Here is a 19,112-nt window from a genome sequence, read left to right on the forward strand (position 1 = left end):
CAATTCATGAGGCAACATATGCCTGTCATGCCAAGATGAAGATTCTTCTCATTACATGGAGATGAAGAATCAAAATACCAGGATATGCTGTCTCCAAATGGCAAAGAAGTAGTCTTTTACTAGTTTTTTATAAGGCTAATGGATGAGAACTCTCTGCCAGGAAAGCTGTTGGGAAGCCATGAAAAATCATCTCCACTGCAGTTGTTTCTGTCTGTTATATGCAGATTTGTACGTATTACTTGAATGTGTGTACAGACACTATTTAGGCATGTGTACATTAAAACCAGACACGTAAAAACTATAGACAGAGACATGGTGGGTAAACTGACAGATATCAGCTGATTGTTGATCAAGATACTGGCATGCTCCCTTGGGTACACAACTCTGGAAAATACAATGTTCGATATGACTTAGAATATGTGACCTTTATTAAAACAGTTCTTACACACAGATGTACAGTGAAATAAAACTTCCTTATTGTGTGAAGATGCAATGCTAAGATGAGCATTTCAGTCTGCACATCCAAGACTCAGAGGTACTGTTCTGATATAGTCAAGATTTATCCTCTGAGAGGAGGTGGGCAGACAGCCTGATAGTAAGGCTTAGGGAAAGGAGAAGTCTGTGTTAGAATTTGGCAGTTGAGAAAAGGGATTGTGAATGAAAAACTGGCGAAAAACTAAGTAGAAAACCACTAACAGAGCAGAGTGCAGCATAAAAGAAATGACTGCAAGAAGCTGGAGGGACTCAGCATTTAAATGCCTGTAATCCTGTGGCTGTTACTACCCAGAAAGTCTTGGGAGTGTCCTGCTGAATCCTCTCCAATGCCATTTTGGGAATCTGATAAGTCACTATTGTTACTTTTTGCCTAAAACAGAGGAGTATAATTATACGGAGGGTGTGCACTCCACCACAAACATGCCTGGGGTGTTTCATGTTGTGATGGCATGTTTAATATTCTGTAATCTTTATCCTATGCAATTTTAAGAATTGTTTTTAAGCACTAAGCACTAACGAGTGACCTGACTTCCCAAAGCATAAGAGGTGAAGGATACATCCCATTTCCTTTGTAGCTGTTGTGGGGTGGAAGGAAGGGCAGAGCACTAGTTTTGGTAGTCCAATACGCCTGCTCCGCTGCTGAACCTGTCTGGCTCTGCGTTCAGAGAAGTTCAGGTTGTTCCCAGCCTCATCTCACATGCTCTCTCAGTTCTGGTGCAGGTAAGTTGAGGACGAGGTTTACTTTTCCTTACCTGGCACATCTGCTTCTTTTGTGTATGGGTGAAGCTGTTCAATATTAATATTCTTAGGAGTGGGAGGACTTCAAAAAGAGTGCTGAATGACAGCTGGGCAGGGAAAAAAAAATGAACAGGACAACCATAGGCTTTACTGTTCTAAGGCTTTAGGAAGGAACATAAACAAGAACACATTACAGGATTAAGGTACCAAACATAAATGATTATTTATAATTAACTTTTTCAGGTAAAATTCATCTGTGTAACGAAGAGCACTGATAAATCTGGCTTTCAGTTATTTGTCATAGCTTTTTGATTAACTGAGAGTACAAATAGATTATATATCAGGATTTCAGGCAGAGGGAAAAGAAGGAAGTAGGAGAAGAAAGAAAAAAGTATCATGGGAGATTCTGAGAAATATAAAAGTTAATGGCAGGAGACGAGGGCAAAATTGATGTAAAGCTGTAAATTCTGGATGTATGGAAAAACTAGATAATTCAGTAGGGGAGGAGACAGATCAGAGGAGATGCTTGATGGAGGAATGACTGTTGAGAGAATAGGGTGGAAGGTGGGAGAGATATACAACAATCTGGAGGAGGGAGGAGATTCTTGGGGAACGAAACAGGAGTAAAAAGAAGCACATGTAGAAAGGAAGGCAGAAGGGAAGTCAGGCAACAAGCTGGAGGCTGCAGCTGCAAAAGCCACACAGGAAGCAATCACAGGACTCCAAGAAGACCAGAGGTAGAATAGCAACATTTACGTAAGAGAGTAGGACAGAAAATATCCAGATAATGGAAAATTCAGGAATATTTCTGTTTTCTTCCTTTCCCTTGTTGCTTCATTTTCTGACTAACTTTAGTGAAGGAGAAATTTCATAGAAAGTCAGGTAAAGAGGCTTATACCATGGGATGCCTCTTGAGTTAGTATGTGTGGGATGCAGCCTTATAGCTCCTGTCATAATGATGCACCTCAGGGTCCTGTCCTGTTAACCCTTTGGGACAGCTTTTATCTTAATTATGAAAGGCCTTGGCAGACAGGCTGCTCACTGTTGCTATTTGCTATCATTAGGAGATGGAAGGAAGTGCCTCAATCTGCTGTTCAAATTTGAAAAATTAATACAATGTTTAAAATTTTAATAGGTCTTAAAAAGTGCTTTAAACAGTTGATCACTGCTATGATAAAAAGATCTAGCAAAGATCCAAAAAGACAGGCAGAGGAAGCAATAGCACTGTCACTTGACTCAGATGTTAGACAATGAAGTTCTGAACCAAATCCTGCAGAAATAATTAGAAAGAGTCCCATGAATTTGGACAGCAGTATTCACAGCTGTGATCCTTCATGCTGACCTGTCTCTGTGGTTCGTGTAAATAAGTATAATAAGCCCAAATCCAAAGAGTTATCTCTAGTATAAAACTTACCTGGCTTCCAGTGTGTTGTGAGAATTAACTGGGATTAGATTGTGTTTGCAAAGATTTATTGCAAAGAGCAAAGTCAATTAAGCTTGTTCTGGATTGGCAACAGGGACCTGATACATTGCCTTCAAGTGTTGGGCTATTGCAGAAAGTAAAGAGATCAGAGGCAGAGCTGTTGTTGGAAGGATTTCTTAGAGCTGGTCTTTCTTGCTAAGTGTAAATGTGAAAGCGTATTATCTTTGGCTCAGAGGTTTTATAATTCCTTACCACTTGAGACAGCTTAGCTACCAAGGAGTTTAAAAGGTCTGTACAACTTTCTATTTCTCTTTGTGGCTGATGAAAGATCAACTGACTTGTAGGGCAGTGGGCCGCCAGGGTTGCTATAGGGTTGTTACAGCAACTTGACTTTTCAGTGAATAAGGAGCTAATTTAGCAGGCTCTTCTGCAGCTCTCCAGTTCCTGGTGGCTAGAGCAAGTGGGAGCAGCTCTCCCTCTATTCAGGTATGTGACCCTGCTCCTGGACTAAATGCAGTTTCTCAGCACACAGTTGGACATTGTATTCATTTCTTGTGAGCATACTATGGCATCCTATCGCTAGCAAAATGCTCTTATATGCTAGAATTACTAAAAGCAAAAAACAGATGCTATTCAGCCTCTATTTCTTGACTGTTTATATCTCTGAGACCATTAACTAAAATTTAGAAAGAGTAAATATACTGATCAAATTATTTCACTTGCATATTATCTTGATAATATTTTATTGCTAATATTTCACTGTACATTGCAACTAAAAATTAATGTATTTATATTTTAAACTGTAACAAGTGTATATATTAATTTGTCTGTGAATCATCTTATATAAAAAAGTGTTATAGAAAGGATTATATACATTTATTATAATATTAATTAAGAGAAATATCAGATATATGGTTGATCATAAAATACATATGTTTTGTAAGTGTATTATAATGAACATCTGAAAATACTATAGTAATTATTAATTATAGGAAATGGCATATATGTGCATTTCTGTGTAGATTAAAATTTATAATGCATGTCCAGTAAAGATGCTGATGTAACATAAATTAATTTTGATATGGAAGTCCAGACATCAACTCAATAAATATAGCATAGTCATATATAAACACTAATAACTTGTGCTCTCATTCTCTTTTAACAATTGATATAATAACTATGATTTTGACTCTGCGATTTATTTTTTTTTAACTTGACAAAGATGTCATTCATAAAAAATATGTAATCTGTAGTTGTCTAGTTTGGGGGATTTTTTTTTCTGTCCTCAAGTGAGACTTCAGAAGCATTTATATAATTGGTACAACCAGGAAAATGATCAGAAATGTAGTTTTTTCAGTTAAATGATTATATTTTGAAACTACTTTTTGTGTAACTGATAGTTATATGCATATTTCTGTAACATGGCATCATCTGAAAGAATAATGTCATATCTTAGCATCAGAAAATTACACGATCTGAGAAGTTCAGGGTATGTATTAGTTGCCTTCTTCATTCACTGCTAGTGCACAGAAGTCACTGCTTCTACTTTTTCTACTGCTCTGTTCTTCATAGTCAATGTTTCTTAATACACAATAACACCACACAATTTTTCCTTATCTCTTTAGATCTTCAGCTGCTTCCAAGGTATCTCTTGTGGAAAGGGTGATTTTATTTTTCAGTTCTGTTTTTTCTTTGTGTGTGTGTGTGTGATCTATGTTTTATAATTTCACTGTAGTAATTAAATATCTTTAGAAAAATATGAAAAAAAGAAAAATTATTTTTTTGTCATACACACAAAGGTAGCACATTAGCACTTAGAAGAGAAAGAGCATCCTTTGGTATAATAAAATTTGTATAATAAAGTAGTTTAAATAAAGCCTAGCTCACCAGATCCATAGGGAAAGGCTATAAAATGGAAAAATTCCACAGCAGTCGACACACATTTTCTTAAAAGTGTCTGAGTATTGCTTCCTCTCCCAGACTGGTAGGCAAGACCTGCACAGTCTGTACCTCCACTGCAGCTGGAGGGAAAAATCTGCTTTGCTGAGAGTGTTTCCAATAGTTCTGTGCTGCCACTGCTGTAGTCTCTAAGCTTTCCTCTCAAGGAAGAAAGCTTAATTGGGAAGGGCTTTGGTCTGTATTAATTCTCCAGATTATTTTCTGTGTTGCTCTTTCTTTTGATAGAAAGCATACATCTCTCTGGTAGAAGACTGGATCCCCTGCTACTATCCCGACCACTGATTCTGATTCTCAAATTGGGGCTGAGCAACTGTCCCAGGACATGGGGTTGGCTAAGAAAACCTTTCTTATGCTGGCCTGATGAAGAGCAGAGTTTTCTTCTGGCAGTAGACTAAAGTTTGGCTTTAATACCTTGTGAGGCTGAACTGAAGTCCCAGGGAAGGTCAGACCAAGGACATGTCTCTAGGTCTGGAACATCTGAACTGAAAGAAAAGGGTGTCAATTATTTGACAGATTTTCTGCTCTTGGGAAGTCACCAAAAAGTTGACCTCAAACTTACTTCTTCATTAATTGGAAAAATCCCCAGTACGTATGTTCATCTTAATTATTACACAGACAAAATTATGGTGTGGCTGGTAGGCAAAAGCTAACATAAGGACTACCCAGTCATTCATCAAAGCCACTGCCATTGTCTAGGATGATTCATTATGGTGACTATTTCTCAACCAGGTATTGCACCAGTGAAGGAGTTTTGAATTACTCTATTATTCCATGACTTCTGAGCCAAGGAGAAGAGTTTTGCAAGAAGTGGAATATATCCAAGTAGGGACGAGATTTATTACATTTCTCTTGACTTTCAAAAGACATCTGCTTTCAAAATTTTTCTCTCCTACCATTGGAACCTCCTCTCTGTGCCATCTTTATGTTACAGTGAGAAATGTCTCTAGCATTAACAGATTGACCCAGCCCTTTAGGTAACAAATTTTTATAGCTCTTTGCTGCTTTAGACTCACCCAGAAGCCTGTTATTATATTACAGTCTCTGTATTTGGTTCAGTTCTATGAAGTTCCTTTGTATGTATGTTCTGAGTGGTTCGCACATGACCCACAGGAGTGGAAGAATCAAAATTTGCTCTATTCCTGCCTCTCTTGTGCTTTCTTCACTTGATTCCCCTGCTAAAACCACTTGAAAATAAAATTTAAAATTGCTTTTGAGGACTGAGAAAGGCAGCATGTCACAGTCAGAGAAGAAGAGCTCAGAATCAATATTTCCAGGGAAAAAAATGAAGCAAAGCAGCTGCTGGGTCTTCCATCACCCATTTTCCCTTAAACAACCTAGTTACAGTTTGACAGAGAAACTCATCACTGGCGGGAGCCAAATATATCACGCTGTTTCCACTGTACTGCTGCCAAATTGGCTTGAGCCAAAGGTATTTTAGGATGTGTTCCATATCATCAGAATACATTGAGAATCACAAGGGACAGCACCTGAAGTCCTAACACTTCACAGAGCTGGGAAAACCATAGTTTTAGTGGGTAATGAAGGAGCTACACAGCAGTTTGGAATGAGTCTTCCAGGCTCTTGTGATGAGAAATTAGCTATTAATGCATGTTTGGGAGGATCTTTTTTTCAGGGAGCTGAAGACTGCTTGATATAAGTGGTTGGAGTATGCCTCTGGGCATACACTGGAAAGCCTTGAAGGCCAACACATCTGCAGTAAAAGTCTGTGATGTGAGATGAGAAAACAAATGCTACGCCACATCCACAATCTTTGACCAAATTTTCCATTAATGTCAGGTGGTAAATGTTTTGAAGTTTTCTCATTGCATTTTCTTCTTGCTTCACAACTTGCTTGCACTTACCAGAACCTTGCATAGCTGTCCTGGTATTGTTGGTGTGGTGCACTGATGAGGGGAGTAACGGAAAGGCCTTTTTGAGGAGTTGTGTAGAATTGTTCTAACATTAACCTTCTAAAAGCTAGATGTGTGATGTAAGTCAGTCGTTTAGATTCTCTGCTGTTAAAGGAGAGACATCAGTATCTCCAACTGATATGATACATCCTTGGCGGGGATAAACATTTAGGGTAGATGGGATGAGTCTGTAGATATGCCCATACTTCTCCATTGAGAGTAGAGGAAACCAATTCATCTTCCTTAGGCCATATGCTCACTTTTAGCTGATTAAAGTTATTGTCAACACATATTTGTAATTAACTTTAAACAAGAAAATAATTATTGTCATGAAACTATGTCTTTCTTTTCATTTAGGTCCTTAGAGATAAGATATTAAAAGCCCAACTGAAATAACCAATATTTCTTGATACTTCCTTCTTTTAAAGTCAGGTCATGACCCCTGCCATTTAACTCCGCTCTATCTTGTGGCTTTTGGAAAATGAGTTGGTACAAAATAGCAGTCCCAGTAAGAGTAGCTGAGCCAAAGACAGTGAACTTCTAAGTTAGGAAAAAAATATTACTTCTCTATTATTATTTTTGTAATTTGAGTGTTATATATTCAAGTTCTTTATAGGCAGTACTTGAAGACAGGCCATGTTCACTCTAGGGCAGGCTCTGATGCAACAGAAGTGAATTGCTGAGGCTGGTCTGGGTGGATAGCTCCTGTACTTCTTATGTATTATGTGATGACATGATACATGGAAGACTTTAATTTCCATAGGAAATCAAACTACTTTTCATGAATAAAAAACATTGTTCCCTATAAAGTAACACCTCCTAGTATCTCCAATACCTGTGGAGGGGCAGAAGTCTCTTCCAGCTGGTGACATATTGCACATTTTCTCTGTAGATGATTCATCTTACTCCTCCTCAGTAAAACTAAGTGCACGTGAATGAACATGCATGTGTTGAATCAGAAAGAGTGTATTTAGGGACTGGAGCCACATGTTCTTATTTTTTTGTGGATTTTTAAATCGTTTAAATCTTTCACCACTGAGCAAGATACAACTCTTCTTGTGGGACTTAATGACTGCGTAGAAGTCAGAGGACCACTGAGTGGTGGCAACAGGATTTTTGGGTAGGAAGTGTAGAAGCCACATAAGATGATGTTAATACAATAAGCCAGATAGATAAACAATGAATCTGTGCTTTTACTTACCATAGAAAGGAGGTAAACATAATTCCTCACACCTTTATTTCAAAATAGGAAGAGTATCCAAGAGATTATAGAAAATCATGTTTTGAGTGATGAGAACATTAACCTCATCTTCAGCCCCAAGGCTTGGCACTTTACCTAACAACTAGAAGGTGGTTGTTTTGGGGGTTTTTTTTAAGCTTAAACAACTAGAAGTATTTTTTTATTTTTAAAAACTTGATGTCCTCTGAAAAATTCAGATGGTGCAAAAGTATATACAGAAGTTTCCTGGAGTTTTCTAATTTAATTGTTGGCCTCATCTAACATCTGCAAACATCCCCACATCTGACAAGGAATTAATGTTAAGATTAGTTTTTACAAGTTTCATAATAGGAAGGTGTAGAAAATCTCTGTGAGTGCCATGACTGTGGAAACATGGGAATATAAAATCATGCTGTGCTGTACTCTGCATCCGAGAATTCCCACAGGAATGTGGGAGCATTTATGTGGGCATCCTCCAAACTTAAATTATAGGTACCATAAAGGTATGTCATCCTCTGATGGAAGGGATCTTAACATTATAAAAAAAAGGGGAGGCATTGAGTGTTTAGGAATCTCGGGGCATATAGAAAGATGTTAACTCTGCTCATTTGCTCCCTTTGTCTTTAGAAAGCACCTCAAGGAAAGTGGTTTCCAAAAGGCCCTGCTATGAGATGTTTAGAAAAGCCAGGAATCAGTCATCTTTTCTGCATTTTCTTGTCAGTAGCACACAGAAATGTGGTTGGACTTCATTTGGAGTTAACTGCATTTGTCTTTTTCTGCTTCCTGTGGTTTTCTGTGTCTTCATCAAGCATGTGAGTGTCATTTACACTATTTCTCTTTCTTGACAGTTTCTCCTTCTGGGGTAGTTTGTCGTCACATCACTGAAGACTCCAGTACATATCTTTTTCTTTTTCTGTCATTGATCTGTTGTTGTGTGTCTCTATATTTTCTCCCCTATAACCTCTGAACTCTGATATGAAGCCAGAGAACACAGAAGGACCATTAAGTACTTATGGTTTGGTTTGGTTTGGTTTGGTTGTTTTGAAGAAACAGGTATATTTGATACCCAAGAGTGCACAGATTTTCTCTTAGCTTCAAATCCTGTTAGCTGGTTTCTGCAGTTGAGCCTGGCAGTCCTCATTTCACTGCCAAGCACTGCCTGCTAGAGGAGATTTTGCCTATATAGGGCAATAATAGGATATCATAAATCAAAAAAATTAGCTGATACAACTCAGCATATATATGTTGAAAACTGAGTTTCATTATTTCTGTGTTAGTGCCTTTAGGATTTCAACAAAAAGGGAGCAGTAGATACTTTCCTCCCTTACAAATGGTGCACACTGAATCCCCTACATTGCAAATGGAGAAAATGATGATGATAGGGAACATCTCCATGGGCAGGTGTGTGTAACTGGAATTACTTCCTCTTAGAAGTGACAGATCAGTAGGGAAGAAGGTGGTGCAGCCTGGGAGGAAAGCTGGGGGATCCTGAACAAGAGCATCCTCAGGAGACCATCATACAAGGAGATGCCCAATAGAAATCATTAATGATCGTATTCAGAAGAATAGTGCATGGGAACCATAGTGTGGACTACTTTCAGCGGTTAAATTCCACTCTTCAGTTAGAGAATAGAGGAAAGCAAATGTATTCCACTTCTCAAGTATGTGAAAGTGGTTAGTCAGGGTCACCAAATTTCTCTGGCAGCAAGCCTTGTGCAAAGACTCTCCTACAGATTGCTTTCAAAGGACCAGGCTCACTTTCACTCTTGCTTTCACTATTAGGAGATAAAACCTCATATTCATTCATCCATCTTCACGCACCTTAGATTTACTTTGCAGAAGTATGTAGAAGAAAGGACCTTCTTCCACAAAAGCTTAACTTTCAAATAGTGCAATATCAAAACCAGAACAGTAAACCAAATACACAGCATGTGGATCACACGCTATTCAGTGCTATACCCTGAAAGTCTGGACCTAAGAATCTATTTTTAGGAATATTTTCTCTCTTATAATTAAATAAGCCAAATATAAACCACTTCCTCTTGCTGCTGCCAGAAGAATTTTTTAAAACAATCCATTCCTTTAAATCACCTGGGATGGGGAGGTATTTAAAAAATATTTGTGCCAAAGCTCGCCAAACTAATTATTGTTAATTATTAGTAGACACTATGTTGGGGTGCCGCCTCGGTCTACACAGATGTCGGTGTAAAAATAGTTGATTTTTAGATTAAGGAAAAGAAGCTTCTGGGATGATGTTGAACTCGCAATAAGAGGAAGAACCTTAGCACTTTGTAAGGAAATGTTGTAATTCAAACTGTGAAAAAAAAAATCCCTTTTAAAAATATTCTGACATTTCCTGATTTTTATTACTTGAAAATATACTATCACGATGATTATGCTGTAAAAGTGTTTAGTCTGTATTTTGACAGAGAATGACTGTGGTAGTAGGGCTTTATTTATACAGCAGAGCATGCTATATAGCAAAGAATATTTGAAAATATTCTGTGTCTTAAAGAAGCTGTCAGGAGCTGTTAGTCATGACTTGCTGTTATGAGCAGTTTTAAAGCAAATGGATATTAGAGAAGTGACCAGGAATCAAGTAAGTTACCCTTTTGTCTCCTTGACCTTTGACTCACTTGGATCAAAATTTCACAAAGATTGCAGCTGCCAAGTATATTACCACGAGATGTAGGTAGTGGCTTTTAGTCAGACTGCAAAAATAACACCCCCCAGCACCAATACAACTTTACTTTTTTCTTCTGGCAAAAAGATAGAGGGAACTGACGTCTCTTGGAATATATAAACACTCCCTTGGAGTTTAGAGGCTATGCGCTTGGTGGGGAGATTTAGCTGCTTGTCTTCTCGTAACTTGATAGAAGTAATGTGTTAAGTACTTGTATGTTCAGCTGAAAAGTCAGTTGCCCTTATTCAAGGTGAGTCATATGATACAACAATTAAAATCAGAGGGGTTTCCTTGAAAATTCTTTTAAAATCAGTTGGTGGAAAGCTATTGAACATATTTGTAATATAAAACAAAATGACAGGATTTTGCAAAGCTGTTTGTGAGAAACTGAAATTTTACATGTATTAGTGAAATGCTTCGTTACTATGTTAACAATGGTATTTTATGCTCAGTATCACTGGCTTTCCCAATTGCATTCTGTCTTTTGATATTTAAGATTCTTGAAACTATAGTTCTGGAGTCATGTGAATTTCTAAGAAATGCATCTTTTAAAGTGGTATTTGTAGCATTTACTATTGGAGATTAAAAGCTCAAAACTATAATTTCAGTGTATGCCAAAAATAAACAAATAAAATAAATAAATAAGTAAGTAAGTAGATAGATACAGAAATTACCTCTTCCCTGCAAATGTATCTGTTAATAACTTAATAACTTAAGGATTTTTAATCCCACCATCTGACCTTGGAGAAACTGGAATTATGTTTAAAGTAACACCATGGTTTTGGGTTGAAACTCTTAACAGGAATTTTCAAAATCCATTTTAATTTTCAGTATGCACACTGCTTCTTCCCCATGTAGTTACTCTCATTTGAGGCAATAAATCTGATTCTCTGTCAGAATTGAAGAAATGCCATGCCAAGTAATGTTTAAAAATTACTATTAGAGTTGAAGAAATCATTAAGAAAATATAGATTTTTTTTATTATTATTATTATAAGGGCTTGCTTTAAACGGGCATGTACAGAAGTATAAGTTAAGAAGGGAAAGAAAAATTTAATAATATTTTTTGCATTTTTCTTCCTATTCAGTTGCTTATAAATTGTCTTTTCAGAGATTTCAATGGACCATTTCCATTGTGAATATTCTATTAAGGACATTTGAAACAATATTAAAAAGTACATACCCAACACTGTAGAATGGGGTGAATATTCTTATTAATCCTATAGTCAAATCTAAGTTTAAATGATACTGCAGTGTCACAGACAATATCTAATTTTGTTATGGTACTTTCTATTCTGCTTAAGGTAAATAATTTTGGTGTGAATATGAATTCCCAGATACAACTGCATTCTTATTGGAATTTTTTACTTTAATCTTGATATTTTACATTCAGTTGAGATAGGTGAGAATAGCTTGTTGACTTCTTTGTGAAATTGAGTGTTATGATGTGAGTGCTCTTCATTGCAGTTGTGTAATGTATAATTTGAATTGCATAAATTGAGTTATGTCTAGACTGCTATTACATTGTGTTTGGTGGGAGAAGGGTGAATATTTTACAATTTGCAAAACTGTGGAATAGACACAAGTTATTACCAGCTAGTTGCTTTCCAGCTGTTTATTGCTAGTGCTCATAGGAAGTAACCTAGACTGCCTAACACAAAATAAATCCATTGGAACAGCTTGTAGAAACTTAGATGGATATGTACTTCAGGGAAGTTGTATTTCTGTTGAATTTGAAAAACCAGTATGTAAACCAAGAAAAAAAAGTCTGACAGTATCTGAAAGACCTCTTTAAACATTTATGGAAGAGATAATTTCCTTTTTAAATTTTAAAATGTGTATTTCCACACTTTTTAAAAAAACCTGCTAGAATAGATAGCATTAAGAAAAAAATCAACTTGAAATATGTACTTTTCAGAATTTGATTTCATTGAGAATTTCTGCTTCTCCTTAGATTTGCTACAATGTGTAACAGCAGTCAGATTTTTAAATCCCTACATGATTTATCCAATGAGTTGCACAGCCATATTACAGTTCTGCTTTTGTCACACTAAAGATACTGCTCTGAACATATCTACAAAGATATGAGAATTGTCCTAGTGACTTTCACTTAAAAGTTTTTCAGATCCAATGAAATTCTAATGAGTTTTCTTTGAAGTTTGCCATTAACTACATTATGCATCCATCCACTATATCAAAGAACCTTTAATAACTTGGTGGGTTTATAATTCAGCCAAGTCATATTTTAGTTATCTTTGTGCAAAGTGCAACAAGTTACATGAAAAGTTTGGGAAATTTATTTTTTTTTCTTAATGTTACCCCTCTAAGTTTCTATTGCTGTTTTGTAAAAAGGCACAAAGTAACCACTGGTAGAGAGGAGAGCAACTAAGTAAACCTGAGGTTCAAGTAAGGTGTATCTCCTCCAGCAGAAAAGCCAAGTTTACAGCTGTAAAGAGACTCTTAGTCTCTAGCAAAAGTCAAAACCATTAGCCAAATCTGGTTTCTTTCTTGGCCCCTTGTATGTGCATGTCAGGCAATCAAAGGGTAAATTTTGATGTGAGAACCACAAGGAATGACCAAGTGGCTGGTGGATAGACTGGCTGACTTTTATAGGCAGGGTATTTGCCTGAGCTTGCAACTAGTCTTTTGGTCATTCTGCTTGCAAATATCCAAGGAGAAATGACTAAAATACCAAACAAGCTCAAATGTGCAGAAATAGTCATTGTTAATGGCAAGGGAGACATAAACTGCTGCTGGTGCAAGAGCAGGAGAAAGGTGGGTTTCTATGGAGATAGAAGAGGCCGTCTGGGCCCAGGTACAGACATGATGTAACTGTGAGTTTGGTAGGACATGGGAGGACACATCATTCGTCTGCTGACCATGGCACCTTATATGTCAGTGCCTGCTGTATCTGTACTTTTTTGAATAAAAGGACCTCATAACTGAATTTATGAAAATAAAACACATGTTATTCCTACACCTGCTTTACTATTTAGAAATCCATGAAGATTTTTTAGCCCTTTAATCCTCATGAGCAAACCGGCAATTCAGGTTGAGTTGTTCTTCCACTCCATCTTTCTGTTTACCTTTGCTCTCTGTGTTTGGCCTGAATGTCTAATTAACTCTGCAACTAATACCTGCTTTAAAATTGATTTTGAGATCGTTACATGTTAAAAACAGAAATTGGTAAGCATAAAAAGGATATGGACGATGACATCTAAAATACAAACCAGCAAATTTTCTGTTAGCTGAAGGTCTACAGAAAATAACAAACTTGTAAATTCTGTGGATGTGATTAATTCCCAAGTAAAAATAAATTGCAAATTGGACAGTTCTTTGTCTCAGTTATTCATAAATAGTAAAGAATAGGAAAAAATATCACTGTAAGTTTATGTTTTGCCATATATCTCAGCACTGGTATAATTCTGATTTTCTTTACACCACCTATCACTAGGGGCCAGATCTCAAGGTATGTTAGCATATATTACCAGCAACTGTTGTTTTCCAAGTAATTACAGACTTTTTTTCTGAGACTGAATGATCTTGAAGTGTTACATCTCTCAAAGATAAAAATCTAGACTCACTTTAAGAAGTCTGCCTTTCTGTAAGGCAAATGGGGTTGATGAAACAAGGTGATGGTAAGAATGCAGCTCTGAAAGGAAAATCCAGTCATGCCTTTGTCATGAAGTTGCTGAAACAAAGTTTTATTCCTCCAGTAGTAGACTGTGGACTGACAGAGATCTGACAAGACAGGCTTCTTGTAGGTGTCTCCTCTTAGAGGCCACCATTTCCACCGAGGTGCTGATGGACCGTGAGAACTTCCTTACTGGCATAACGCAGAAACAACCCGGGTAGCTCACACTAGTAGTGTAAGCTTTTGGTTTTACCTGAAGTGGGATCCATGGACATTGCAGGTTGTGATAAAATCAGAGGGCCACAGACTGCTCCTTTGGCACAGATTGATTTTAGAGGAGGTGCTTGCCTCAGAGTGTCAGCCGAGTGTCAGTTTGCCCTAATGCAACAGAGCAAGAAAAAACAAGAAGAAAAAAAATTAATGAAAGGACTTATTGGTGTTTAAGAAAACTGGAATAAAAAAAAGACAGTGATAGGTAACAAGTGACTAGCTTGCCAAAAGTACATTTATTTTTTTGGCACTCTCTGCCACTGTCTGGCTGTGTTTGAAATGTTATCTTTCTAGTTGCTTCACCTCATGCACTTTGTACTTTGAACTTTGGAATGTGATTTTTGTTCACTCTCTCCTTATATTAGCAGCTTCTCTCAGGAAGATCAGTGAGTCTATTGGGACCAAGAAGTGAGAAAAAAACCATCAAGCCTACAGCAAGGATATTGTTTGCCTGCACTCTGACAAAGCAGAAGAATGGGCTGTAACAGAAACTGTGGGCTTCTCACTGGGGCCATCATTGGTGCTGTGCTGGCTATCTTTGGAGGAGTTCTGATCCCAGTTGGAGATAACCTTATAGGCAAAGCAATAAAAAAGGTAAAAATATTTTTTTTTTTTCAGTTTATATGTTTTTGGTTATTGAGTAGACGTTATTTCTAAATCTTGTGTTCTGTTTCTGCTTTCTTCTTATAATTAAACCTAGTTTTTGCTATATATGAAATCCAAACTTCCCTGAGAATAAATGCTGCAGAAATATTTTTTAATATATTAATTGTATTGCCATGTTTACTTACTTGCTCTCTCATGCTTCACATGAGAAGCCAAAGTCTTGTTCTAAACATGTGTTTTCAGTAACATAATTTAGAAGTAAGCTTTTTAATTTTTATTTTAATTATGATTGTTTCTAGTTTCTTTTTTTTTTTTTTTTTCCCCCCCCCCCCATGATGATCCACTTATTTATTTTCCTGCATTTCTTATTTTGGTATTCACTCCATGCACTTATATTTATGTACTGTAAATAATCTAAACAAACTTCTGATGCAGAATCTAATGCCATATTTCTGCGCATTTAACTCACATTCTGTGACAATATGATCTAAATCAGTGTGCTCCAGAAGACTTCAGGATCGGATCATATGCATCTCCTTGATTCAAGGAGTGTGAAGAGCAACTGAAGTAAAGTTTTGTAGACATGGCAGAGACAATTTTTTTCCCATTTTTTCTTAGATGATTTTATGTATTTAAAATCTAGTTTTGCCTTAAAAAAAAAAAAGAAAAAGAAAAAGAAAAATTAATTTATTAACTCTTTGGTGAGAGGGGTGTATAACTGAGCGTATAAATCATGGAGTAATCTGGCGTGAAAAGCCATGGAAAGACTGGGTTGTCCACCATGGAGACACTGCAGCCAAGGTGGGCTCTCCTACGCTAAAAATCTATAAAACCTTAAGGTCTTTGGCTGATGGTTAGTCCTCCTAATGGTCAGCTGTGACACTGAAGACTGTAGAGATCTTGGAGATACTTGTTCTTCTGGAACACTGCCCTTAACAGGTATTGAAGTCAGTCGAGGAGGTGGATATATGAACTGTCAGGAAATGTTAAAGTGTTTGTTGAGGCCCTGCCTAGAATCTAGCATAATTTTTTTTGAAAATTGAAAAAAAAAAGGGCTTCTAAATAACATTTTAATTTTGTCAGCAAACTCAGTGAAAACTTAACTGTAGATTAATTTTTCAATTATTGTGTTTTTTATGAAATTTTCAAATTTATAGACAATAAAATGTAATTCTCACAAGATAATGTCTCACCCACCTTGCAACATTTTTCAAAAAAGTCATACTTACTATATTTGCAAATAATTTATATTGACTGACATATTGAGGAAATAGTAGGTTTTTTAGAAAGCACATAATTTTAAAACTGTGTATCTCCTTACATTAAATATTTATTTTGAGTTAATTCAGAGTGTTGCCATTAAGAATTTCCAAAGCAAATTACGCATATTAGCAATGTTATTGTTAACGTTCATCTGTTTACTTATAATAATGGACCAGCTATACAGCATGGTTTGCGAATGTCTACATATTAAATTATACCTGCATGAGTTCTTAGTGGTAAAGTGTTAGACAGAGAAATTTTTTCCTGAACCTCTTTATAATTTTCTGCATTGTGATTGTGTTTCAGATGCTTGTGCCTATTTCAAGGCAGCTTGTTTGATATATATAAAAAGGAAAATTTGAACCAGTATTTGTATAAAACAAAAGAGTAAATTTCTAAAGGCTTTAAGGAAATGGATCCTTTTTCCCCTAAGCACAAGTCATACTGAATTATTTTCTATTTAGTATGTTGACTGTTCAGTGAGACCATGAGACTCTTGAGACAATTCCTTTTCAGAAAAGATATGCCAAGGTACAACAGCTGAAATATATGATCAGCTCAGCAGATGCTCAAAAGGGTCTTGAATCTAACTAATTCTGATTTACCTGTGTTGATGAAAGGGCTACTAAGAAAAACAAATATTTAGTATTCATTGCAGTTATCTTTAGGATAAATATAGAGCTGACTGAAAAGGAAATGGACTTGCTGAGCAGATTATAATGAAAATACTTTTTTTCTGAAATCTTTCACTCTGGAAATGTCATTTTTTTAAGGAACCATTTGGTTTAAACGGATCAGTTACAATAACAATTTTATCTGGAATGTCTCAAAAACAGAGACTCTAGGATTGGAAAAAAACTAATGAGCAAGATGTTATCTCAGATATGACCTGTAAGCATTTATATTTCCATTTGGAGTCACATGAGGCAAAAGCCTGTACTTAGCTCCTCACCCACTGGGTGAAAACAAATATTTAAACGATGTATTTTTAATGAAAAGGAAAGACTGTTTCAATTATCACCATTATAAGGAAAATCATGTCTTATATTCTGCACAGTCCAAAGTTTGAAAAAATGTCCCCTAGTTTTTCCTCTGCCTATCCTATCTCAGAGTAAATCCTTTTTCTTTGCACAAGTTGACAGCAATGCAGCAAGATCAAATCTGTATTTCTAGGGGAAGTGAATATTTCTATAAAATGTTATTGCTGGATTAGAGAAACTAATTTGAATTTTTTTTTTTTTTTTCTCCTGAATGGTTTTAGGACACTTCATACTACAACAAGTCAGTTTCTCATAACTTGTTCTCAAGATTTGGTCAAATCACATTATTATCAATTTATTTGCAAGCTAGTCCAGCTGAACTTCTTAGCATCTCCCAGTAAATAGGGACAACTTTAATTTCAATAAAAACTAATGTAGTCAGTAGATTTTACCATTCTTGTTCTGCTAGCAGTAGAAGCCTGAACCCGCTTCCCTTGATCACACACCTTTGCAGTTTACCAAACGCTCCCAGCCTCATTTCTTCTTTATTGCGGTCATAGACAGATTAACCTGAGTAAACACTGCAGGACTCATTTTGCTGGAAGGCTGCATACTGTTGCAGCAAAGAGAAAGCATCTGCAAATGTGTAGACAATCTCAGGTGTCCTTAGAAATTTGACGGAGACTCCCAGGGTTCAGGCAGTTATCTCCTGGCAGGCGGATGCTGTTCTCAGCAACCCAAAGTCCATGTAACATGGAACACCAGGATGTCTCCTCTTTAGGTGTTCCAGTTTATTGACATACATCTGTGCTTCAACACAAAACACATTGCTATGTTTCCTAACCCCAGACTGCTTCACCTGTGTCTCTCATTGATTTTGGATAAGCCTTTTCCACTCCTGCTTCCAGTGAGGGACACGGTTTTAAAGAATTTCTACATTATATATATTTTCCGAATCTTCTTAGAGGCTCTTTAAAGAACCTGACACTTGAAGAGCACACTGAAAATGACACCACCACCAGTAGCATCTTGGCATGGATCCACTGAACGAGATTAGTGCTAAGCTATTTCAGCTCTGATTCTATTCAGGGAAAGGAGACTTCCCTCTTAAAAAGTGCCTTTGATTTCAGTACCAAAGGGCAGAAATACTAGTTTCCCCAAACACTGAATCTATCCAGAGTGGAAAGATGCTTTCCATGGAAGTCGTACAGATTTAGAAAACTGTCCTTGGTACAGTTAGGAGTAAAACATGAAAGTTTCTAAGTTCTTTAAAAAAAATATTTTGTCTGAGACTATCAAAACACACCTTTTTAACTGACTTCACACATTTTGGTTGTACATTATTATGTCTGTTATGATTATTATTAGACATTATCATGTCTAACATTAGAAAAAAATCGAAAGGAAAGATTAATTCAAAGCAAAAAATGAGAAAGCTTGCATCTGACACTGTTGTAAGGAGATATTTTTACATGGTTCTATTACTACTGTTTGCCTTTCCCTCCCTTAAAACAGTATTATTTATTTAGGCAAAATTCCCATCATTTCAGTTATGATAATTTTTTTTTCCAGATGATCAACTTCTTTTTTTTTTTTTTTTTTTCCTGTTAGGTCTAACCACTCAAACCCATTGGTACCTGATTCATTTGCCAGAAAAATCTTTATCACCACTAGTCTAAGAGCTTTTGCTTTCTACCTGAGTGTGTGAGCTCAGGAAGTTAACAGAAGCCACATAATGTTACTTAATATATTGAATTCCTCTTGAATGATAATACAGAATGGTGTATGACTTGCCACAATACCTCAGTGCTCAGGGTTAGTCTCTGCTATTTTTAGAAATAAACCCATCAATTCTATCTATTATTATGTTTACCCATCTGTCTCTTTACATATCTGTTAACTATGATTGTCCAGATTATATCTCCTCAGCTAC

At 36.4% G+C, this 19,112-nt stretch overlaps 1 protein-coding gene across 5 annotated transcripts in view; it reads left to right on the forward strand.

Annotated features, from left to right (window-relative positions):
• Nucleotides 1–1,195: 1,195 nt before the first annotated feature.
• CD36 (CD36 molecule (CD36 blood group)) overlaps nt 1,196–19,112 on the forward strand; it is a 38,018-nt gene continuing 20,101 nt past the window's right edge. Inside the window, exons 1-2 of one of the 5 annotated variants that reach the window (XM_074903413.1) lie at nt 1,196–1,215; nt 14,696–14,924. In XM_074903413.1, the coding sequence (XP_074759514.1) occupies nt 14,805–14,924 (120 nt within the window). In that variant the 5' untranslated portion in view covers nt 1,196–1,215; nt 14,696–14,804. Of the gene's footprint in view, nt 1,216–10,525; nt 10,678–14,695; nt 14,925–19,112 lie in introns of those variants that run through there. The other 4 variants (XM_074903414.1, XM_074903415.1, XM_074903411.1 and 1 more) reach the window with 4 other exon arrangements.

This window comes from Athene noctua, chromosome 3 (genome assembly GCF_965140245.1).
Source record: "Athene noctua chromosome 3, bAthNoc1.hap1.1, whole genome shotgun sequence".
NCBI classification, from domain to species: domain Eukaryota; kingdom Metazoa; phylum Chordata; class Aves; order Strigiformes; family Strigidae; genus Athene; species Athene noctua.